The sequence below is a fragment of the Sorghum bicolor genome, chromosome 5, assembly GCF_000003195.3.
Source record: "Sorghum bicolor cultivar BTx623 chromosome 5, Sorghum_bicolor_NCBIv3, whole genome shotgun sequence".
Lineage (NCBI taxonomy): Eukaryota > Viridiplantae > Streptophyta > Magnoliopsida > Poales > Poaceae > Sorghum > Sorghum bicolor.
Window position 1 is genome coordinate 55,282,582 of NC_012874.2, and position 25,705 is coordinate 55,308,286.

At 44.7% G+C, this 25,705-nt stretch overlaps 1 protein-coding gene across 3 annotated transcripts in view; it reads right to left on the minus strand.

Annotated features, from left to right (window-relative positions):
* LOC8057624 (protein HASTY 1) overlaps nucleotides 14,500–25,705 on the minus strand; it is a 50,653-nt gene continuing 39,447 nt past the window's right edge. For 2 of the 3 annotated variants that reach the window (XM_021461471.1, XM_021461470.1), the window contains exons 31-39: nucleotides 18,383–18,484; nucleotides 18,202–18,291; nucleotides 18,038–18,118; nucleotides 17,207–17,287; nucleotides 16,812–16,907; nucleotides 16,677–16,733; nucleotides 16,549–16,593; nucleotides 16,414–16,479; nucleotides 14,500–14,912 (exon numbers count right to left, since the gene is read on the minus strand). In XM_021461471.1, coding sequence (XP_021317146.1) covers nucleotides 14,871–14,912; nucleotides 16,414–16,479; nucleotides 16,549–16,593; nucleotides 16,677–16,733; nucleotides 16,812–16,907; nucleotides 17,207–17,287; nucleotides 18,038–18,118; nucleotides 18,202–18,291; nucleotides 18,383–18,484 — 660 coding nt within the window. In that variant the 3' untranslated portion in view covers nucleotides 14,500–14,870. Of the gene's footprint in view, nucleotides 14,913–16,413; nucleotides 16,480–16,548; nucleotides 16,594–16,674; nucleotides 16,734–16,811; nucleotides 16,908–17,206; nucleotides 17,288–18,037; nucleotides 18,119–18,201; nucleotides 18,292–18,382; nucleotides 18,485–25,705 lie in introns of those variants that run through there. The other variant, XR_002453464.1, reaches the window with a different exon arrangement.

The window sequence follows — 25,705 nt, forward strand, 5'->3', positions numbered from 1 at the left end:
AGAAGTTCAGCTGGCGGATTTCTTCAACAAGGCACAAACTCGGGCCCAACATAGATTTCTTCTCTCTAAACTCAGTGTTGTAGATCCACCATGAGTTTGAGGGGGTGTTAGATGTATAGGATGTGTATGTGTTTCTGTGTTTTCTCTCCACTTGGAGGACCTTCTTGCATATGTACACTGTATACACTTGCCCCTTTGGGCCTCAATACAATCTGGTTGGTCATTCTCTAACACAACAAACATATGGAATCACTAAAATAACTTGGGCTACCTAGCTGTGTAAATTACTTTGAGAGCTAGTATTAGAGCTTGTTTGGATCTCCTAAAATTTTGAGAATGTAGGAGAATCTATGAGAGATTTTTTATAATCAATCCAACCACTAGATTCGCATAATCTAACTATCCACCATAACCCTGCTGCCATTTGGAGATAAAATATCCAACCAACTAGAATCCATAGTGATAATTCAAGATCCAAACATTCTAAACTTCTTTAAGACCTATACGATAACTATATATCTAGAATACAAATTATTATAAAACGACATGACTTTTGGGATGGTGAGGGCGCATTTTAGAGGGGTTTAGACAGAAACTAGCCATCATTAATGATCTGCAAAGGTAAATTGATTTTTTAAGTTCTCTAATTTGTGATGGCTATATATGTTATGATGCTCTGTTTTTAGGAATAATTTTTGTGGGGTGGTGGGACGGCTTGTGTGTGGAAAGGGGATAGGGGGCAGAGGTTTAATTTCACTTTTTCGTGGTATAGTGTAGGGTTAGCCCCTCTTGAAATTTCAATTTTGTGGTAGTGACGTTTAGGTTTTCCTTGCACCATGGAGAGGTGTGCAATCTTAAATGGTACAAATTCATGCAAAGTTTCAAGAAGATCTAAGCTATTGGTGACATTATGGTTTACATGTGTGCAAGATTTTTAAGAACAAATTATTGAATCTCGTTCATTCAGAAAAGTTAAACTAAGATTTACTTTGACATGCTTTTCCCTTTTTGTCTCATAATGAAGATTAAATTTATTCTTGTTGATGAATGAAATTTTATTATAAATCTTAGAAACTATACATATGATGTTTGCAGAATATGAGTAACTATCCCATTTTACCAAAAGGATTATCCTAGAATAGATTACTGTTTTTTGAGGAAGTCAATGGGGGTTTCCCCCTACTGTAATTTTATTAATTGAAATAAAGGTACAAAGTCGAGAAGGTTTACATCATGAAACATAGAAAGTAAAGAAGAAAATTAACAAAATTACATAAAGTTGTCTAGCCATAACTACAACTGAGCACTGAAAGAATTCTTAGCCCTGAGCCTAGCCCAGACTAATTCCTGCCTGAAGGTTGTTGATATTTGGTAACGCCATCAGGAAATGATCCGCAAGCGCACGGATATCGGTGAGCACTTCACCCGGGAGGTTATCCAGAGTATCGTATTTATATTTTTACCACTGGGAGAAAGCGTGCATCTGACTAACCAAATCTATTGCTACTACCCTTTAGACTACAAAGAATGTTTCTCGATGTGAGCGATGTATAGAGAAGACTACAACCGTAGTCTTGTTCTAACCTTGGTAAGGATGATCTACTGTTCTATTGGGGAGGCTCACGGAATCTAGACACAACAAAGGATGTTCGACCCGCACCTATAAACCCTACCCATCCTGCTAACGAGATATGGGCTGCAAAGGTAACTCGAAAATGTCACGTTCCTCGCTACTACCACGGTCCAGCTAGTCAGGGGATATCTATGAGTACCGTAGCCCAAACACCACGTTTACGCTAGTAATGATTACTCTAAACTCAACCGGAAGAGATTAAAGTAAACTCATAAACCAAAGAACAATAAAACAAGAACTTACTAGAATTTAGAAGTCGAAATCCTGAAGAATCCTAGGAGCAAGCCTCGGGTTAGGAGAACTTGATCCTGCAGGTACAACCTCGGAGTAGACACCGACAGGCCGGGCTTCCTCCGATCTACACCTCCACTCTATCTCTCTCAATCTAGTAGAACTTAGAAGAACTAATTCTACTCTCACATTGGATGCTAAGCCCTAAGTCTATTTAGAGGAAAGGTTATCCTTCGAGGGCACCTCTCAACTCTATAATGAACTTGTTCTCCTCCAGGGGCCAGGGGGTCTGCTTATATAGTCCCCTCAGGTAAACGTGGGCCGTCGGATCAAACCGACATTGATTGAACAGTTATCCTTGATCCTTTAGGTCGATGGAGCGTAATCCGCGAGATTCACCGTGATTGGTTGAAACATCAGGGTGGGCGCCCTAGGGGGGAGGGCGGGCGCCCTGCCCCCGGGCCCGATCACCTTCCCGTTCGTTCCTGTGGCTTCTGGAGTCTTCTAGATGATAGAAAATTGCGCGGCACGTTAATATCTCTATGTAAACCCGACGTGTGGGACTTTCTTCCGTATTTCGTGATAACCCCCTGCAGAAATAGACAAACACCAAAACTCGTGGAATTCTATCAGATAAAACCCTAAGTCTGGGTGTTGGTTGCATTTGGATCCTTTTCTTTATTTATTTGATGATTATATTTGGTACTTAAGGACCATCAACAAAGGTGACCTTAACTGCCTGAAGAGAGTGACTACAATTCCGGAAGATGACATCATTTCTTGCAGTCCATATTCCCTAGAACATTACAACAATTATCTCCATGAAGAAGGGCTTGTTAATCTGGGGCTTGAAGAGAGCAACTGTATGAGAGAGGTTATCCTGAATGAACTGAGCAAGACCAAGAATGTTCCAGCAAAAGAGTGCAAAAGGGCAGCCCAGAAAAAGATGATGCAAAGATTCCTCAACATTCAAGTGACAGAGCACACAATTATAGCTCGGCAGATCCATATTCCTTCTTCTTAGCAGTTCTCTTGTACTTAAACGATCATTCAAGGCTAACCAAAATGAGACTTTCCACTTTGGTAAACATCTTGAATTCCACAACCACTAAAAGATTGGTCAGACTATCACGGTTCCCAGTAAGTGACAATAAGCTTTACTAGATATATATCTATTGGAGCCCCACACATAGTGCCAAGTATCATTTGTTTCACTAGGCTGCAAAGCCCCTAAATCAGTTAGCAAAGTTTGGTATTGCCCATAGGCTTCCACAGAGAGTGGTAACTGGAAGAACACAAATTTATCCTCCATAGTTAAGAAGAGATGGACAAAGACATTGTTTCTTCTTGAGAAAGAGAACAATTCTAGATACTGGGTACTTAAAGGAGGTTCATGCCATGTATCAGTCCAAAAAAGACAGGAAGTACCATTTCCAATTGCAACAGAAGCCAAATCTTTGTATTTATCAAGTAGCTTAAAAACATCCTTCCACCAAAAAGATCCCTTTCTACCATTAGTGGGGACAGTGTCACCCATATAATAGGCATTCGAAACGAGTTGAACCCAGGGAACATCACATTTATTGAAGAACTTATGAAGATGTTTAAGCAGAAGGCTTTCATTCTGAACATAGAGGTCATGAACACCTAAACCACCATTCTCCTTTGAGTTGCAGACTAGTTTCCAGGCAGCTTTTGGAGGTTTTTTGGAAAGAGGATCAAACCCTCTCCATAGACAATGCTTTCTAAATTTATCAATCTGCTTAATCACTGTTTTTGGAAGGAGGTAAGTGCACATGGCATAGGTGGATAAGGCACTGAGCACTGCGTTTGTCATTTGGAGTCGACCAGCTTGACTTAGGAAAGAAGACATGGTGACTAGTCTTCTTTCACACTTAGAGACAAGAGGCCAAAAGTCAGCAACTATTGGTTTTGTGATGCTTAGAGGTAGACCTAGGTAGGTGAAAGGAAGGGAACCAATGGAACAACCAAAGGTGTTTGCCAGAATGTTCATCTTTTGTTCAGAGACATTGATAGGGATCATCATAGATTTGGCATAATTGACTTTTAAACCAGTGGAGTCAGCAAATGAGTTAAGGATTGCTTTTAAGAAGAAAAGTTGCCTGGCATCTCCTTGCATAAAGATCATAGTGTCATCAGCATACTGTAGGATAGGGAAATCTTGGTCATGTGAGAGGTTTAGGGGCAGGGAAATGACACCATTCTGCTTGGCAGAGTTAAGAATGGTTTGTAGAAAATCTGCAGCCAGGACAAAGAGGAGAGGTGATAAAGGATCACCCTACCCAACTCCACGCTTACAGTGAAAGACCTTTCCTGGCACTCTATTTAGAAGAATAGATGAAGTACCCGAAGCAAAAATGTTCTTTATCCAAGTGATCCATTTGTCAGGGAGGGCCTTTTGTTGCATGATCTGAATCATAAGCTGATGCTCAGCTTTATCAAAAGCCTTTTCAAAATCCAATTTTAGAATGATAAGTTCCCTTTTGGATTGATGACAGAGATGGAGATATTCCAGAGACCAGGCCAGACAATCCTGAATTGTCCTCCCTTTAAGAAAGCCATACTGGTTTTTATGGATCAGTTTGTGCATTGCTTGTTGCAGTCTATTAGACAACAGTTTTGTGATGATCTTGAAAGATGTGTTGAGGAGAGAAATGGGTCTGAAATCAGAGATCTTAACTCCATTGTCATGTTTGGATACTAGAGTGATAAGAGAGCTATTTAAGCTTTGCAGGCAGATGGAGCCTTGATGAAAAGTATTGCAGAGGTGATAGAAGTCGTGACAAATGATAGGCCAACAATTCTTTACAAAGTCGGTGTTAAAACCATCTGGACCCGGAGCTTTATCAGAAGGGAGGAATTTAACCACAGCATCAATCTCCTCTTTTTGGAAAGGGACCACCAGTGAGTTAAGATCTGTGGCTGACTGTATCAGGGCAGGTAGATAAAAGGTCCTTGTTTGGTTTTGGTAATTGAGTGACAACTTAGGTGGACTAATAGTGTCTATGTGAGATACACAGGAGATTAGTCCACAGGTGATTATGTGATGATGAAGGAGCTCATTGCATATGAGACATGACATGGAGTCATGTGACCAAGGTGAAGAAGATCAAGATGAGGCTTGGCTTGATGGACCGGTTGCAAGAGTGAAGGTCAAGTTGGAGGCTTTGAAGCGAGGGACCACGTGTGACGGTGAAGCTTGAGCAAGACGTGGCGATGATGAACCGAGGCAACAGTGAAGAGCAAGTGAGGTCAAGATCGATGAACCAATACGGTCACGTGATGATATGAAGTGGATCATATCATTTGGTGATTAGTTGGTGCATGTGTTGCATCAACATTGGAGGAGATGGAATGGAAAGCACAAGACAAAGGTATAACCTAGGGCTTTTTCATTTCACCGGTTATAGGTGTGTAGAGAAATTTATGACTGGATTTAGGATAGATGGCCGTACTATCAAGAGGGGCAAACATGTTTGCATATCGGTCATCTAGTGCCACTTGAGCGATCTAACTTTGCATACGTGTTAGGATCGAGTAGCGTGGCAAGTTGAGAGGCTGGTGTTGGCAGCACCGGACGCTGGTCCAGAGCATCCGGTGTGGTGTCTATGGCGTAGGTGTGCAGAGTACACCGGACGCACCAGAGTGAGTCCGGTGCTCAGTGGCCGGTGTGCGGGCGGTTTGGCGACCCTCTCTGCGCATGAGTCCGGTGAGCACCGGATGCTCAGGGTACGTCCGGTGACCGTGCGAGTTTGCGGAGCCCTCTGCGCACGGGTCCGGTGTGCACCGGACGCGTCCGGTGTGACGCAGTAGAGCGTCCGGTGGTGCTATGCAGGCGCGCATGCGCAGTAGCCGTTGGCGGTAACGGTCGAGTTCAAACGGCTAGTGACACATGGCTGACGCTTGAGCACCGGACGCTGGGGGTTGAGCGTCCGGTGGCTCCCTGTGAGCGTCTGGTGCCCTCGTGTTTTGCCCAGTGAAAGGGCAACGGCTAGTTTAGCCCTTGGGGCTATAAATAGAAGTGGTGGCCGGCCTTGGCTGGCGTTGAGCACCCTTGGGACTTAGTGTCCATGCTTGGGGAGTGCTAGGAAAGCCTCTAACTCACTTGTGCTGGCAAGAGTGCGAATCAATAGCAAGTGAGTGATTCTAGTGCGTTGCATTGAGAGATTGCATCGAGTGGCACTAGGTGTTCGTGTGGCAAGCCGGTGGTGCTTATTACTCTTGGAGGTTACCACCTCCTAGACGGCTTGGTGGCTTGTGACTCCGTCGAAGCATGCAAGGAGATTGTGCGGTGCTCCAGAGAAGAGATTGTGAGGGGGTACGGTGCTCACCCTGTGGGGATCGCGAAGAGCAACTCTAGTTGAGCGAGACGTCAAGGGCGACAAGTGGTCCGGCCGGGTCAAGTGCTAGAGCTTGTGGTAAGCACTCCATGTGGGAGAGTGTGACTTGCGGCTCACCACTAGCAAGAGGACCGGTGGCAACCTTGGAGCTTGTCTCAACGGGGACGTAGCTTGGTGGCAACCAAGTGAACCTCGGGAGAAAATCATCGTGTCAACATTGTTCTTCCCGTTGGTTTGCAAGTCCCTAACACAAGCTTGTTCATACATCCATATAGTTGTGCTTGTGTAGTTACTCTTGTAATTAGTTAGCTTGTGTAGCTTGCTAGTTACCTTCTTGCTTGTGTAGCTAGAAGTAGTTCCCTTGCGTGACTAATTTGGTTTGTATAACCTTGTTAGTCACATTGCTTAGTTTGTGTAGCTAAGTAATTTGCGCTCTCTAATTTGGCATTAGTTGCCTTGTTATTGAGCTTGCTAGTGAGCTTAGGCTTTGTGTGCTTTGCCTCACTAGTTTGTGTAGGAGCTCCCCCGGTTTGCAAAGTACTAGTTGCATAGGTTTGTGTGACCTTGCTTCTAGATTTGGTTAGGTGAGCTCTTCCTAAGGTAGCACCTTGCTTGCTTGTTTAGGATCTTTTCAAGGTGCTAGAGAACTTAGATAGAGGGGTGTAGTCTTGGCTAGACCGATAGTTTTAATTCCACACTTGTTTCAGTTAGCCAGCATGTTAAAGTTTTAGAAAGGACTATTCACCCCCCTCTAGTCCGCCATCTCGACCCTTCAGTAGATCAAACTGAATGCCTTGGAAGGATGAGGAACCAAGCCTCTCCCTAAAGGACTCCCAAATTAGGAGAGCTTTAGAATTATGGTCGTGGATTAAGTCCCCCACATCATTTTCAAGGGTGGTAATGAGGTTTCTTCTAAACCTAATGGAAGCATTAGCATGAAAAAATTTGGTACCAGCATCACCCAGAGTTACCCATTTAATGGAGCCACGTTGTTTCCAATAGGTACGTTGTTGTCTTAAAAGAGAGCTAAGCTTGCTCTCTAGGAGTTTTTTGAAGTTCCATTCAGGGATAGAGAGGTCTCTGAATTCCTCCAAAAGCAGGAAGAATGTGAGAATCATCATGACATTTTGAATAGCCAACTTGAGGCTAGAGAGATTCCTTTTCCAATCTTTTAGAGCCTTTCTAAGTTTTCTAAACTTAGCAGTGATGACCTTAGCAATATCAGTCTCTGGTAGAGGGGAGACCAAACTTGCTGAACTAAGGGCATGAAATCCTGATGTTCCATCCAAAAATTCTCAAATCTAAAGATACTCTATTTGGGAATGATAGTTGACATGGAAATGATACAAGGGCAGTGGTCTGATGTTTCCATAACCAGAGACGAGGCATAAGTGTTAGGGTAGTTGGTTGTCCAATTTGGAGAGGTAAAAAACCAGTCTAAACGCTCCAAAAGAGGTGGGAATTGCTTATTAGACCAAGTAAAATGTCTACCTTTGAGAGGTAGTTCCACTAAACCCAGTGCACTGATGGCCTCATTGAAAAGATACATTTCTACTTGGTCCCCCCAAGTTTATTTCTGTCATTGGGTGACCTAAGAAGGTTGAAGTCACCAACTACCAACCAGTTAATTGAGTCAGGCATATGAATGTTCTTAAACCAATTAAGGAAGACTCTCTTTTCAGCAGACACACAAGGGGCATAAATGTTAGAGAGGATCCAAATATCATTATTATGATTCGAAGTGAATTCCACAGACATACAAAAATCATTATGGAAAATTGTAGTGCCACAGAAAAGAGAGGACTTCCAAATCACAATTGTGCCACCAGAGGCACCAGTAGAAGGAATGTAATCAAAAGCATCAAAGGAGGCAGGACAGATATTTCTAATAAACATGGAGTCAAAAGACTGTTTCTTTGTCTCTTGGAGGCAAACCACATCGCAGTTACTTTCCACTACACGATCCCTAACAACATCCCACTTCTTTGCACTATTTATTCCTCTAATATTCCAACTAAGCACAGACCAGGTTCTGGATGACATTGATTTAGCAAAAGGCAAAAGAACAGGAGCCCTGATTCTCTAGGAAGAAGGGTCAGCAGCTCCCCTCGTGGAGCTTTGATCTTTCGGTGGGTTATCCTCATCTGGCTTGTTAGGAGCATTGCCTGAAGAAGAGCTATTCTGGATATTGTCAGATTTCTTCCCTTTGTTCTTCTTACCCACAGCTTTCTTCTGTTTTTGGACAGGCTTGGCGTTGAGCTTGGGAGACAAGAGTTCTTGAGGGTCGATGCCACAGAAGGAGGCACCCAGGTTCCTGATCACCTTTGTTGAGATTGTTGGAGGTTTAGTGGAGCAACCAAGGCAGTTTTTCTCTTTGCAGCAGGAGGATTTGAACCCATTATTGATCTTTTTTAGTCTGAGGCTCCTTCTCACATCATCTTCAGACAAAGGTGCTTTGGGTTTAGCTTTACCCCTGCCTTTCTTTGGGGTAGTGTGATCTGTAGAATTCATAGTTTGAAAGTTAAATCCTGATCCTCTTCCAAGAGCTCCAAGACCACAGAAGAAGTAAGCTCAAAATTGGAACACTGAGTGAGAGTAATATTAGAGCTTGAACTAGGTAGGTGAAAAAGAGTAGCCTTACCATCCATCTCAGGGGACATAGCAGTTCAGGCTTTGGATTGGAGGAAGTCTTTGGCCCAGTCAAAAGTAGGAGACTGCAGGAGAAGGAAAGAGAAGAAGTTAACCCAAGAATCAGGGATGAGGGTTGAATGGAAAGAATGAGAGGGGTTGGAGAAAAAGTTTACCCAACTCTTGATAGCTGTGGGACATGGTGTAGAAGGAGGGAACTGAGGCCAGGAATCATGTAACTGCACAAAACCCAACTGAATGTTCTGATTGATTTGTTGAGGGTCCTGGTTTCCAACTTCAGGACCATTAATCCACCCAAGAAGGTCTGCTTCCTCAATTTCTTCAGGCATCATTGGCTGCAGGTTGTTAAAATCATGGAAAGGCACAATTTCCACTAGTGGAATTGGCAACTGAACTTGTGGTAAACCTTAAGAATCAGTATCTGTGTCATCATCCATGGCCAATACATGTTCTTCTTCAAGAATTGGGATGTCTTCAATGTCCTGGGCATTCTGAATGATTTCTTCAGCAGGCTCAAAAACATCATCTGGTTGGATGGGAATAAGCAGAGGGATGTCTTCTTCAATGGGCTGGGAAGGTGCAGCCTAAACTGGATCAACTTGGTGGGCTGCATCTGGTCCTACAGGTACATTCCAGGGGGCCCAATCTTGATTCCCCAAGTCAGCATTTAGAGGTCCTTCCTGCTGATTTGGAACATTGAAAGGTGTTGGGTCATTGGGTGGAGCTGCTGGCCCATTACCAGGTTGCCCAAAACCAAAAAAATCAAAGTTGTTGGGGTCAACATCATCTAGATCATCAGGGGGGAAGTCCTCATCTTGAGGTTGAGCACCTAGCATCCTTATCAAGATGATCTCACATTGCACTGTCCAGCTATCAGACTCAGGTTCTTCAGCTTCTGAGAAATTTAGAAACCAAGGCACAGCATCCAAACCTGTAACTCGAACCTTGACCAGAGTTCGTGCTTGTCGACTATGGTCTTCCTCCCAAACCATTAGCTTACCAAATTGCAAAACTTCCTTCTCTACAAGAGAGTAATTCCAAAGATCTAAGTTGAGCCCAATCATCATAATCCAAGCCTCATGAGTGTATACAGTTGTTCTATTGTTCCAAGCCTTGTTATGAGGAACAAAGGAAATATGTGTAGCACCAAACTGATGTGAACCATGATTGATCATGAAGTCTCCGTCTGAAACCTGATTGAAAGTAACATAAGCTTGGCCAAAAGGACAAGGCTGGATAGACTGATAAGGCATATTCATCTGTACGTTCAGAAATTGGGTCAAAGTGTCACGAATATGCTCAAAGTTCAACTGATCAGGTGGCAGAGGGTGAAGAAAAGCTATAGCAACATCATTTTTCGGCTCTGAACCCTACCAGTAACCACTCTGTGCATTGCAGGTCGACCTGGCACCATCACTCTTTGACCCCAGGGTGGCATAAAAGGTGTGGGATCAACAAAACTGTAGGCCATTGTAGCAGAGGGTGTAGCTATAGTAGCAGAAAAGGGGGTTTTTAGTGTCCAAGCAACATGTGTGATAGAGGATGGCGGGATAATGCCAAGAACTGTAGAGGCATACTCACCGAAGGATGAGAAGCTTGGCAGACTTGCAGCAGACGACGTATCTGCCAACACCATGGGAGCAACAGGTTCGTCTTCTTCGACGAACTCAGGGGCACGAAGACACCATGGTTTAGACCATTGCACAGTGACGGGCGGCGGAGGGGGAGATGAAAGGGCAGACAGCTCTTTAAGGTATTCGGTAAAGGAAGGATAAATGTTAGGGGGAGTCTGCGCCTGCCTTGTCAGTCCACCGACCGAGCCTCGGTGAAGTCTCCTTACATATCTATTCTTCTCCACTGGCCCACTAATCAGAGACCCAGGTGCTCGATGAGCACGAGAATGTGAGAGGTCACGCAAAGGATTGCTGCAGAGAGAAGCAGGGTGACCCAACCGGAGACAGCGCCTGCATCAGGTAACTCTGGAACAGCCAGATTGGGAATGGGCCGAAGCAAGGCAATTAGGACATAGCTCAATTAAAGGCCCAAGATACGAAGAAACGCGAAATGAATGAGGGATTGGACCGAGGATGCCGGCAACCGGAAAAAGCTCCTTCTTTATTTCCTTTCTAAAAGGATCATTAACACTGGAATTACAGGGCTTGAAACCTGGCCTTAAAGAATCATTATGGGCCATTTTGAAATTTGAAAACTCCATGGAAATGGAGCTTCGGGGAACCATAGAACGAGGAAGAACAGGTACAGCATTTGCACCAGTAAGCTGCACTGTTTTCCGTTTAGAAACATCCTTCCACTCAGCAGCTTGCTCCAGAACCCAGTTACGGTGTTCCAAACGGTAATTCGGTCCACCATTGTGCCAGAGGTGGAAGAAAACCTTAAAATCTAAGCACTAAAAATACCTTAAATTATATATATGCAAACCCACCTCACGGGAGGCAACTGAGAACCGGAAGACTCTATCATTCAGGTGGAGAACATCAAAGTGACCAGGGACTCCTCCAAGAACCGCATGGAGGAGGTGATCGACAAGAAGAGGTGAAAGACGAAACTTGCATCTACCAACTGAGAGAACAAGGTAGAAAGGCTTAGCTCGATAAGGATGAGGGGCAGTGATAGTCAATCCAAACCGCCGACAGATTTCAGCTTCGACTACTCGGCCAGGCCGGGTGTTGAGAGAGGGGAGATCCATGCACCACCAGCATGCGCACCGGCGACGGTCACCGGCGACGGAGTAGACGGAGATAGAGCTCCAATATTTTCAAGCCATCACGCATGCAAAAGTGAATACAGAAGCCAAATCTTCCACATTACTTCGCTCCAACAGTACTATATTTATTACGAAAGTAATGTGAAATCTAATTTTAAAAATTCCTCTCGATTGGCAGTACATAACTACATATTCAGTATGCAGATAGCAAGATCTACAAAGGTCACTCTGCTAAATGTTTGGAGAGATCATTTAAAAAAAATAATAGACCATAGGAACTCACACTTATACGGAACTCCAAAAAATTATAACTGTTGTGTTCTGCATTTGAAATCTCTGTTGCTTTTCTAAACATTTCTGTTATCCGTCCATATCTGGAGTTAGATATTACTAGGGAAGACGTTGAAAAGGCACACTGGAAGGAAGTTAGAGTTCGGCAGCAGCATGGATTACATAGCCAGTAGAGAGTTGACTGAACTTGCTGATTTCTTGACAGAAGGAGCAGTGACGTAAGTCAATTCAGCAGCACTAGCAAATTGAAAGAAATGTCACCTGTTATACATTATTGCTCACTTGTTCTGTACCCATGGTGCAGATATGAAACCCTGCTCAGGCAACCAGGTATATGGGATGCACGCACCAAGATGCAATTCATAAGGGAAATTTATTTTCTTCTCGACATGGAACGGACTAGCCAAACAAGTCCTTTCGAAAGTACACCAAGAGGAAAAATATTGAGGAACAAGGCTTCTCTTGGCTTGCTTCCAATCATGAACCTGTTTTCTCCTCCATTGGATGCTAACGAACAGGAAAAACCGATTAGGGAAAAGCACTTGGTTGACTCTCTGATATTTCTCAGAAACAAAGTTATATATAGCTCATTTTGACGAGAATACCCAAGGTTTAGCTGCTCCAACAAAGTAAGCACGTTTATCCTAGGTCCTACGTATACAACTTATATTGTTTTTAGTTTTCTAGTTGCTTTAGACAATCTCTCTATTAGACAATGAGTTTTCCAATTGCTTTAGACAATCTCTATATTAGAAAATAAGCAGCACCTATAACTGGACAAACTATATATGTTAGCTTTGATCTTAGATCTTTTCTACTATACATAGCTTTGAAATGTCGAAGCATGGGGAGAAAATCTGTCGGACATTCACAATGTTAAATTCCTACTAATTCTAAATACAGAACAAATAGTTTCAAGGTCAAAATGTCATCTTAATTTGGAAAAAAAATCATTTCTACTGAAGGGGGTATACTTATTGAGACTTATTAGTTATCTTCTAGTTTTTTTTGTTTTAGTTTCAAAGTTATATTTCCGTTTATAATTCTATAATAAGCTCATCTTTTGTTTACATTGGCGAACGGTATTACTTTATAGGATGAAATTGGAACTTCAATTGTCACAAGGGAGAGGTTCATACAGAAGAGAAAAGACGACTACATGATAAATCTAGCCAGAACAATAAAGGAACTCGGGTGGATATCCAAGTCTCCAGTTATGCGTGGTAAGTTTTCCAGCGGGGTACAACACATACAAATTCGTTAAAACTGCAGTGAACTCCGATTTCAAAAGAACTACTCTAATTTAAGCTTAATGCAGGTGAGAATGATTACATGGCAGGCTTCTCAAAATTGATGATAGGAGGAAAACCCTAAACGGCCTTGAATCAGCAGGGACGTAACATTCACAGCACTCAGAGCACGCGGCCCTTTTATCCGTAACCTGATGTAGTCTAGTTTATTTCAGACTCCGCAAGACCATAATCTGACGTTTTAAACTGGTACAAAATATTGCATTTGAGAACTACACCAACGTACTTTGTGTTGCTGTTGACAAACATATAAGCTAAACAACTTTGAAAACTATTTGGTGACTTGCAAATTGGATCTTGTCTTATCGGTTCAACTTCAGTTTTGTTTTCACTTTACTGTATAAGACGAGTAGTACTCATAGGGCTGACCCAAAGTGGAAGTGAAGCCACGTTGAGACCGGCCGGAGTGCCTGACTGCTATGAAAGCTCACATGGCTCCGGTCATCCGGTGCATGTGCTTGTCTCTTGTTAATGGCAGACTACGCCCCGACATATAGGAGTTTATTTATGGTTCGATAGGTCTGATATTTCTGTCATCAAATTCAATGTCATCATTGACAGCTTTGATCTTAGAGAAATTGACCTAATGGGTTGTCAATATACTTTGGCCAATTCTCTACCAACCCCAACTTATGAGAGATTTGTTAGGGCTTCCATACGTGGACTGCGTGTGCTCGTTCCCTAGCATGGAGCAAGGGCATCCAAGCAGCCAAGGCCCGAGAAAGCGGAAGCAAGGAGGAAGATGTGGAGATGGGGTTTGCTAGACTAGGGAGGCTAGAGGGAACCATCGATCTGCCACGATGGAGAACCTAGGGGGTTAGAGGTGGCGCTTTGGTGCTTGAGCTCAGTGTTTGAGAGTGGACTGTTCCTAGTCTGAGATTGGAGAGAGAGAGAGAGAGAGAGAGAGAGAGAGAGAGAGAGAGAGACCAAGTATATTGCATAACATTCACGCTTCACTATGTATCCCTTTAGGATGCATTTGTTTGAGTGGATCGGGACAGAGCTATTCCATCCTCTATTTGGTTGTGGAAGTAGTGAAATGATGAAATGGTTCTAGGAGGGAATATTCAGCCAAGATTCTCTGTTCGGAACTAAGGCAATGAGGGGTCTAGAAGGAAATAGACCAAGATTTGGGCCAAGGTCGCTCCCATGAATCAACTGAATGCGCTAGTCCTAGCAAAACGTTATCATGCAAGATGGGCTGACTAAGCTGCAGCGCTGCTCATGTGAGGTGAGCCCTATAATTAATAGGATTAGCAAACCTGTTATCTTTTTCATCTTAAAAATAGAACCATTCCATCCTTCCAACCAAACACTGAGAACACCATATTCCACAATCCCTTTACCCCATAGTACCAAGAACCTTACTCGGTGACCAAGGTAAGTACAGCAGTAGTCACTGATTCAGTCCAAAATGTGCTAGTAACTAAGATCAGGTGACTTCTCCGAGATTAGCTACAGCAGAAAAGGTTCACTCCTTACAAGATTAACCTGTGTTACGTACATCAGTTGGCACTGATTAGTCCAGCAATCTCTGGCATGATTTGCCAAAAAAAAAGTTCCCTTCGTACAACTGCTTCAATCATAATGTGGTTGAATCAGGTCTTGATCAAAGATGATCAAGTGATCTGTCAGTTGGGGGCAGAGCGGCACCAGATACACTGCATCTCTCAACCATACCTGGGCTTCGGTGCTCCACCCATTAAAAACACCTGAACACAAAGGGCGGAGGGGACCATCAACAGAGTTTACATAAATGCAATGAATGAAAGTTTTTTTTTTGACAATAATGAATAAAAGAAAGTTGATGGAAGAGAAAAAAATAGACCAACTACCACCACAACAGTCTGTCTGATAAGTACATAACTAGCCCATCCCTAAATAACCACACATCTCACTTCACTATTAATCTAACGATACTTACTAGTTACTACACATTATAAATATAAGTGTCTTTTATATATTTGGCCATTTTTTAAAAAAATAAAAAAGTTCGAATTCCTGAAAAAGATATGTGCAGTTATTTGGGATGAAGAGAGTATTCATAGTTAAAATTTTCTGAGGGTCTTTGTAAAGGACATTACATAATTATTTGGGACTATTTTTGCTGCCTCCTAAACATAAGGTGAACACATCGGCATGCCAAAGCTGCACGTGTGTAGCCACCTAGATCTCATGGCGTAGCTGGCACTGCAAAGAGAAGAGAGGAGCGCTTCCGATGGAAAACGGCAAGGAGGGTGCGCCTGACCAACCACCGCCGTTGCAGACTCTTGAGTTCGCTGCCCGCAGGGGAAACAGTATGCCCGCCGCCCAAGGGGGAACCACATGCCCAAGATCCCCGACGCGGCGGACAAGATTGAGGTCCGCGCGGCGATGCGCAACTTGGAGGAGCTGCGAAGGGGTGTGGGCCTAAATCACCTACATATTGCGCATCTCCCACACCCACCTACACACTCTTCTTACTCAGCTGCTCCCATGCAATCTCCTTCATCTTCGAATCTAGCATGGAAACGGCTGTCGTCCCGTCCCATAGCCTGACAAGCCACGAGGGAACACCAGCGGCATGGTGGTGGTGGTCACCAGCGGTCGGGATTCAAAGGCCTCTACAAGCGTCAAGAAAGACACCATCTGTTGGGCGAGGTCTGCCGGTGCCTTGGCAATGGGATCCAGCGGCAGCAGCCACCAGTGGTGGCACCTTCGGCTGCTTGTCACCATCATCAAATGGCATCTCCAATACCAAATGTTATGGCGGCGGCTGGGTTGAGAGAGAGAAAGGGGGGCCCGGCCAGGAACCTTGCCCACGGCCGAGGAGAGAAGGCTTTTCCTTCTAATTCCTCCTTGCTCTAATCCCCGCATGGGTTACAGATAAATAGCCTCCCTAGCTAATCACTCCCTATAATTCCCCTCTTCTTTCCTATTATTCCTTCAACCTTCCACCAAACTAAAATCAGCTAACTAAGGCAAGACTGAACAGAATTGCCTCTAATTGAGCGTGGTTGTTAGCCACTAGGTAGGCCCATGACATACGCCTCTAACAGTACGTATCTACACCCAACTGTGAAATATTTCATTATCTGGTTAACAACCAGATGGGCACAGAACATCAAAATAACAAACAATGAACTTTTCATGTCATGGACCATTAAATACCAGTTCTATCTATCCAATAAAAGGAAACTTCAAGTATAGTGCATCAGGATTAAGGTCACTGACCTTTTGAAGTGGATGCGCAAGTACATCATAGTAGTCATGTTTATAGTGTCTTGTGGTCAGCCAAAACTGAATAGTTGAAATAAGTAAATACACAAAATAATACCAAGGAAATCATATCGATATCTGATTTCATACCTGTCGGAGATTTTCCTTCCACAAATCAATTGTATTACTAACAACCTGTCATGTACATAAATAATTACAATTGTTAAAATTCACAAAAGGGAAAAAACAGAAAGAATATGACCTTTAGGAGAGCCTACCATTTTAAAGGCATCTTGCCAGGCAACATCCTTCATTTGCATGATTTTTTGATAATCCTAACATAAGTTGTAAAAGAATTGAGTTCAACTGATTTCTTACAGAAGATGAGAAAATAATATAGTAACAAAGCACACCATTATTCCTTGGATGACAAGACATCTGCCAACACACCGCCCAGGGAAGACCATTTCGTTGAATTTGTCTATAGAATCTGAAAACAATCTATTATTCTACAAAAAAAAAGTTCATTGTTTCAAATATTTATTAATTGATGCAGAAAAAACAGTATTATACAGTACTTCCTCCTTTTTCTTTTTGTATGTAAGGTGAGGTTTGATCTGGCATGGTCTCCAAAGCCATAATTTGACCATTAGTACCTTATATATTATAATTTGCATGATTCGAATTCAACATCACATGGAAGTGTTTTAAAATACTAATCTAATGATGTATATTAAATGCTAGTCAAAGGTAAACAAGTTTGAAAAAAGAAAAGGAGTAATAACAATTTTACTAGTAAGAGAAGTACCCAATCCACCATATCATCATTAACACTGAAAAAGCCTGCTGCATCCAGCATTTTCAGCAAACTTCCAAGTTCATCCTTCATCTGAAAGCAGGTTGTCAAAACATTGAAGAACTACAATATATACTATACTCCAGAAGTTTATCAGGCCAATTTAATCTTAGAATTTATACAACTCTCCAAAACTTATAGTAGACTCAAGACATAAATTTGGATGCAATCATATAGGATCCTATGTCACATTGTCAAGACATAAATTGAGCATGCATGATTGTCACTTTGTCAGACTTGCACGTTGCAAGTATGATATAGGTCTAAGCAGCTAGGTCAAAATGTGTCATTTTCTTAGTGGGAATTTGTAAAATTTGTCATAGAATTCAACTAAGTATGACACGCTCAATCAAAATTTTGACAAGTAGCTAGTTTCCTTAGTGGGGATTTGTAAATTTGTCAGAATTCAACTAAGTATGTCGCGCTCCACCAAAATTTGTCATTTTCCTGATGTTGTTCAGATAAAAAAGAATAAGTATTGAGTTGCATGCACTAACCAGTTCAATCCAAAAGCTTAAGCTGTTGGGGAAGGTGGGCAATTCATTTTATATTTCAACACTCCAGTCACGTGAAGGTTCCCCCAGGCCTCAAACGCGGAATAGGAGCGAGCAAATAATTATTTTCATTTAATTGAACCAGGATTTGAACTAAAGACAGCTTAAGCTGTTGGGGAAGGTGGTCAATTCACTTTATTTTCAACAAATTGCCAAAATATAATGGAAAACAAGTAGCTAGTTTTCATCATATAGGGTAAAAATAAAGACAAGGATATACAAAATATACCTCATCATTATTAAGGAGACCTATTATGCACTCAGAGTACAAGGATCTTTCATCCTCCCATTCAACAATCTTAGCCCTTCGCTGTAGAAGGATTAGAAAGTTAAAAATATTTATGACACATCCTTCTTTTAACAGATGAATAAAACTGTCTAAGTAAATAAAACCTCAAAGGACATTGAAATGAGATCATGCTCCAGTGTAGCAAATGAACTGTTCGCCAAATCATTGACAGCAAAATTATGGACAAAGTCATCCTACACATAATGGACACCAAACAATTAACAAGTAGATGTATTGGAGCCATACAGTGCAATATTTCTGATAAATGGAAATTAATGTTTTGACCTTAGAACAATTGAACTCATTCAAACGATGATCCAGTATGCCTGAAGCCAAATGATGGTCAAACTCTTCATGCATGCGTACTTGTTCTTCAATCCTAAAATACTGGAGAGAAGGTTAAATTAACATGTAAAGAGCCCGAAACTTCAACATTCTATTGGTACTCATAAGAAAGCAATAAAATGAATGTATTAATATTTAGTAGCTATGAAAACAAAACTAACATCACAAGTTGAAGCCTAAAGCCCTATATGGATAGAGCTTTGTTTTGCTTAAATAACAGTTCATCACAATTAAAAATGCAAGAAAGAAAGAGATAAGCTATATCCAGCACAAGACTAACTATGATGCATATAAGAGTATTTCCATGTACTCCTTAAAAGTTTAAACAACTCCCTAATTTGTCTTCTTGGCAAAAAGGGGGGAAAACAGCCCTCTGCAGACCCCCACCCACCCCGGGCGCCTAGATTTCGAGTTTAAGGAACCCAGCTCTTAGAGAAAGGAATAAACAGAACTTCCTGTTTACTTTGTTCACTTGACATAATCATTGGTTTACATAGTAATTTTTAAGGAGCTTTTGGAGATGCTCTAATCCCTGTGCTAATACATGCTGAGATAACTAAGATTAATTTGGGAGGTTAAAAAAACTAGTATATTCAACACATGGAAACGACTTCGAAGTTTAGTTTAGGCAGAAAAGGTAGATTCTACACTTTTTTCCCTATGCATTAAAAAAACCTAGTAATGAAAGACAATGTAGCTTCAACCAGTAAGTGGTAAATTGGCAGAGATCACCATTATCACTTCAGTTTACATCCTTGCTATATATTAGTTTATGCATGAATGCCAAGGCCCAGTCTGGTAGAGCACCCCTGTTTCTAATTCTGTGTAGGAAGAGATTCTCGAAGTTAAGTGATACTGCAACCAAGTGTCTCCCTATGAGAAACTCAATGGATGAAGTGATTCTATGCGGGAAGTGAATCAAGAGAAGCTAAAATTTTCAGCCCCTAGCCACTTAGTTCATTTCAGAGATTCAGCACAGAATCACCTCTCTGACAAAATGTCAAAGATTCTCCCTGAATCAGGAGCTGCTCAGGGAGCACTGCCAAACAAGCCCTAAGTTAGATCAAACCCCCAAAATGCACTCTTCTTAAAAGGAATGTTTCTCAACTGAATAAATGAAAAGTTTGCAATCCCTTTAGGTGTCAAATAGTATCAATGACTCAAATTTCATCCTTGAGAAAGAATGTTTAAAAGACAACAAGCCTTCTCAGAGGCAAAAGAAAATAAATAAAGGTCTACAGTATTACCATGAAACATGAAAAAATAACAATATTTCTGCCTAAGAGCTGCACTAAAATCTGCAAATGAATCTATAGTTCAGCTTATAATCAAATTGTTAGGCCATTACATCTAACACCCCCTAGCTACTACCTGTCTACCTTACAAGATTGCTGTGATATGTTAAGGTTACATACATATGCTTTGTTAGAGGTAACACAGACTTTGATTAGCCTTAAGGCAACTAACCCCAGGCGTCTCCATTATATATAGAGAAAGACATTGCATTGATTACAAATAGCTCACTATAGCATAGCTAATCAGATAGGTGCCTTGGCAGCCGTACACACCTTTGGGCTGCCCAAGGTCTTTAATGATAGTAATTAACTAGCACAGTTATCTAAGAAATGCTTAGGAAGCAGGGCTTATTAACTACATTTCTCCCCCTAAGACCTGCTTCAATTAATCTTGATCTCCTTGATCCCAATCCTGCTCCTCATCTCTTCCAGCTTGGTTTTGCCCAAAGCTTTAGTCAGTATATCAGCGAGCTGATCTGCAGTGGGAATGAACTATGTCTTGATGCTACCTTCTTCCACACAATCTCTGATGAAATGATGCTTGATTCTAATATGCTTGCTCCTGTCATGGAAAACAGGATTCTTTGCCAAAGCCAGAGCAGACTTATTGTCTACTCTGAGTTCCACCACTTCAATTTTTCTTCCCAACAAATCTGCAAACAGTCTTGACAACCACAAAGCTTGGGTTGCAGCTGTTGTCATCGCCACATATTCAGCCTCACAGCTAGACAGAGCAACAACTCTCTGTTTGACAGACTGCCAGCGGACCAGGCTGGTTCTAAGGAAGAACAAACATCCAGTTGTGCTTTTGCTTGAATCATCTCCAGCCAAATCTGAATCACTGTAACCCACAAACCTTGCTTTGCCTGTTGATCTGGTGTAGCAGAGCCCATGATCTAGAGTACCAGCCAGGTATCTTAAGATCCTCTTCACAGCCTGAAGATGTTCAGTTGTTGGCTTTTCCAGAAATCTGCTAACATACCCTACAGCAAAGGCCAAATCTGGTCTTGTGTGCACTAGGTATCTCAAGCTGCCAACCAGTCTTCTGTACTGAGTTGGGTTTACTTCTTTTGCTGTGCTTTCCTTGCTCAACTTCAGCCTTTCTTCCATGGGTGTGGTGGCTGGATTACAACCTGCCATACCACCAAGCTCAAGTATCTGCTTAGCATAATGGGTTTGCTTTAGAGTGATGCTCCCCTCTGATTGTCTTACCTCAACTCCCAGATAGAAAGACAGAAGACCCAAATCACTCATTTCAAAAGTTTGCTTCATCTTTGCCTTGAAGGCTTCAATCTTCTGCTGATTGACTCCTGTGATGATCAAATCATCCACATAGACTCCAATTACCAGTAGGGAGTCACGTGATCCCTTCCTGTACATAGCAGCTTCATACATATTCTGCTCAAAGCCCATCTGCTTGAGAGTCAAGTCAAGCTTGGCATTCCATCCCCGAGGATCCTGTCTCAGGCCATACAGAGCCTTGTGCAGCCTGTATACTTTCTTCTCTTCTCCTGTTACAGCAAAACCTGGAGGCTGTGTAACATAAACCTCCTCCTGGAGTTCTCCATTCAAAAATGCAGACTTCACATCCATGTGATGTACTGCCCATCCTTCTTGTCTGCTAAGGCAAGCAAAACACGCACTGATTCCATCCTTGCAACAGGTGCAAAAGCATCTTCATAGTCAACTCCTTCCTGCTGCACAAAACCACGGGCCACAAATCTTGCCTTGTGCCTAATTACAGCTCCATGTTCATCCTTCTTCAGCTTAAACACCCATTTTAGTGAAATGGGACGGTGACCAGGGCGGGGAGAAACAAGTTCCCAAGTCCCATTCCGCTCTACTGATCTCAGCTCCTCCTTCATCGCTGCTTGCCAATCTGGATCATCTTTGGCTTCTTCATAGCTTGTAGGCTCACCAGAATGGGTGAGATTCAGTTCTGCAAACAGCCGCTGCGCCGGCGGAGTTGGCTGATCACCAATGATGTCTTGAATCTTCCGATGGCGGAGTTCTTCATCGTCATGGTAGGCATCCACCCTTTCATCATCATCTTCCAGGGGGGTCACGTGCTCAACCTGAGGACTTGCTGGAGCTGGTGTAGGTGTTCTGGGCGTCGCAGGCACCTCTGCCTCCGCTGCAGGCTCCTCTGCTTCCGCTGCAGGTTCTCCTGCATTCACCGGAGAGAAACCAGGCGATGCAGGATGTGGCAGAGGAGATAGCGAAGGCGACGCTGAACTTCCTGCTTAAGGGAGTTCCTCCGCCCATGGAAATTCAACAAAAAACTCACTGCCCACTGCTTCTGGTGTGCCTGCTGCTGGTGATGCCCAGTCCCAGCCGCGGCCTTCGTCAAACACCACATCACGGCTGACACGCACGCGCTGGGACACTGGATCATAGATACGGTACGCCTTGGCCCCTGCCGCATAGCCGATAAACACGCCAGCCTCGCTGCGGTCATCGAGCTTGCGAAGCTGAGTAAGCCGCCGTGTATAAGCCACACAGCCAAAGACCTTGAGATGGCCGACTGTTGGTGCCCGGCCGTGCCACGCCTCATAAGGAGTAGCATTCTTCAGCGCCTTCGTCGGGGATCGATTCAGAATATGCACAGCCGTCATCACAGCCTCCCCCCAAAACCGAGAGGGCATCTGGCGTTGCTTGAGCAGAGCTCGTGCCATGGCCACCACTGTTTGGTTTCTGCGCTCAACAACACCATTCTGTTGTGGTGAATAAGGAGCACTGAAATGCCGTTTAATACCTTCATCAGCGCAATATGCAGTAAACTCTGCGACGGTGAATTCGCCGCCATTGTCGGTGCGCAGGACCTTCAACTTGCGCCCGCTTTCCACCTCTGCTGCCACCTTGACCTTCTTAATTGCTTCTGCTGCTGCGTCCTTGGATGGCAGCGGCACAGCCCACATAAAGCGGGTGGCGTCATCGACAAGCAGCAAGATATAGCGGTTGCCCGCCGGTGTCGCTGGCGTGACCGGACCACACAGGTCACCGTGCACCAGCTCAAGCTGATTCTGGGCACGGTATGCTGCTGCAGCCGGAAAGGAACGCCGCCTCTGCTTTGTGGTAACGCAGGTGTCACACACCTGCTCAACATGGTCGACCACCGGCATCCCGCGCGCCGTCTCCTCCTTGCTGAGTCACCGGAGTGCGTCGAAGTGCAGATGGCCGAAACGCACGTGCCACTGCCACGCCTCTTCATCCTTGCGTGTCGCGAGACAGACAGGTTGTGCAACCTCAAGATGCAGAATATACAACCTATTCTTCCCTCTGCGTACCTTGGCGAGCAGACGGCGGCTCTTGTCCCAAATGCGAAGCACGCCATCATCAATCTCAACCTTGGACCCTCCTTCATCAAGCTGTCCCAGACTTATGATAGAGTTCTTCAGCGTCGGAATGAAATAGACGCCATGAAGAACCCTCTGCTCACCGGTCTTGGCTTGGAAAACAATAGACCCGACGCCCTTGATCTCAACCTTCGACACATCCCCGAACCGGACCGTTCCTCGAACGCCAGTGTTCAGATCAGCAAAGAACTCTTGGCGCCCGATCATGTGATGCGTCGCGCCGGAGTCCAGGTACCAGCCGCTGTCCACCTCTTCTTCGTCCACGCCGAGGAAGGCGCGAGCACGTGGCTCAGAGAGCTCGACGTGCTGCGCCGTGTAGCTGTGTGCCGGCGTGCTCTGTTCCAGGCTGATGAAGCCATGTGCCACAAACAGAGCACCATCTTCATCGCACTCAGCATACTGGGCGCGCGCCTCATGCCTTCCTTGGTGCCCACCACGCTGCCCAGCCTGATTTCCGCCGCCACGACCTCCACCACGGTTGCCACCACCGCGGCCAGCATAGTTTCCCCCTCCACCGCCGCGCTCTGCATCTTCACAGCGCGGCTGGGGACACTCACGTGCCCAGTGGCCTTCCTGGTTGCAGTTGAGGCAGGTGTTGGGGCCGATGCGGCCAGCAACACTGCCATCTCCTCGTCCGCCACCACGTCCACTGCCTCTGCCTCGTCCTCGTCCACCACCGCGGCTACGTCCACCGCCACCGCGCTGGTTCCTGAAACCAGAACCACCAGCATCATCTCCCTTCTTCTCCTTCCTCCAGCGCGCTTTCCACTGCTCCTCAGTGTACAGCAGCTTGTCGTTGATGGACACTGGCTCGGTCAGCGCTTGTTCCTCGCGATTATCCACCGCCTTGAGCCTTCCAGTCACCTCCTCAAGAGTGAGCGCCTCAAAGTCGAGGAACTGCTCAATGGCGACAACAATCTGCGCGTACTTGGCTGGCACCGTGCGCAGAAACTTCACCACACGCTCCTCAGTGATGTCCTTGTCACCATGAATGACAAGCTGCTGGTGCAGAGTTGGCAGACGCATGGCGAAATCCTCCACTTGCTCGCCGGGGTTGACGCCGATGTTCTCCCAATCGCGGCGTAGGCGCTGCAGCGTTGCTCGACGGACCCGGTCCACGCCGATGCGAGTCGCAACGATGGCGTCCCACGCCTCCTTCGCCGTAGCCTTGTCGAGGAGTGGAATGCCCATCTCCTTGGGCACGGCCCCGACAATCACCTCCAGTGCGTGCTTGTCATCACGAAAATGGAAAGGGCCACCCTCGATGGCGTCCAAGAGGTCGCGCGCCTGCATCCTCAGCTTCATGGTCTGACTCCACTCGTAGTAGTTCGACTTGTCCAGCATCGGCCACGCCGTGCTGCTGCCGTAGTCGCGGTACACCACTCTGCCTTGCGGTGATTCGTAGCGACCGCCGCCGCAGCCGCGCCTCCGGTCCCGCAGTGGTGACTGCGAGCGCCTCCTGTCTCGCGACGGAGTCTGCAGCCTTCTGTCCCTGTTCTCCTCTTCCTCCTCTTCATCCTCTTCTTCTCCCTTCTCAGCAGCAATTTCGGCCTGCAGCTCCTGCGCCGTCCTTGCTGCCGCCTCTGCAGCAGCCGCCGCCTGCTGTGCTGCCTGGACTGCCAGCGCTGCTGCTTCCTCTGCAGCCTTCAAGCACGCGGCCCGGGCAGAGGAGTCGCCCAGCTCTCCATCGCCGGTTCCCTTGGCCTTGAGCCTGGCAGCGCGCTCAGCAGAGGTCGACATGGGGTGGAGAAGGTGAGGAGTTGGCCTCGTGGCTCTCTGGTGTCTAACCTAGCTCTGGTACCAAATGTTAGAGGTAACACAGACTTTGATTAGCCTTAAGGCAACTAACCCCAGGCGTCTCCTTCATTATATATAGAGAAAGACATTGCATTGATTACAAATAGCTCACTAGAGCATAGCTAATCAGATAGGTGCCTTGGCAGCCGTACACACCTTTGGGCTGCCCAAGGTCTTTAATGACAGTAATTAACTAGCACAATTATCTAAGAAATGCTTAGGAAGCAGGGCTTATTAACTACATGCTTGTGCGAGTCAAAGTCACCCCATACAATAATCTCCCTACTATGTCACCCAGATGCCATTATAGTTTATGAAGTCACAAAGAGATACAATACTAGGAACCAAAACAGTTGATGAGGAGAGTGATAGATATGTCTATTAGGAAAGTGTATATTAGGCAAGGCTATATTTAGTATGATTAGCACCTGCCATGTATTGCATTACGAAAGTGTATATTAGGCAAGGCTATATTTAGTATGATTAGCACCTGCCATGTATTGCATGTAACCTGCCATTGCATTGGCTATATATATCAATGTCACCCCCCACCCACGTTGGGTGAGAGGTGTTCTCCTAATCTTTCCATCATTCTACATGGTATCAGCCGCGATCAATTGATCCCTAATCCGACCTTCTGCTTCCGCTCCTCCTCCCCTCCACCTCTCCCAGCAGCCATGCCTGGCGACGACGACGCAGCCGCTGCTGCTGCTGCTGCCGCAGCCGCCGCCGCAGCTGCCAAAGCTCCACCCCAGGCTGTCATCGTCCACCCCTACACAGCCGTCAATGTGAAAACTCACATCCCGGTGACCCTG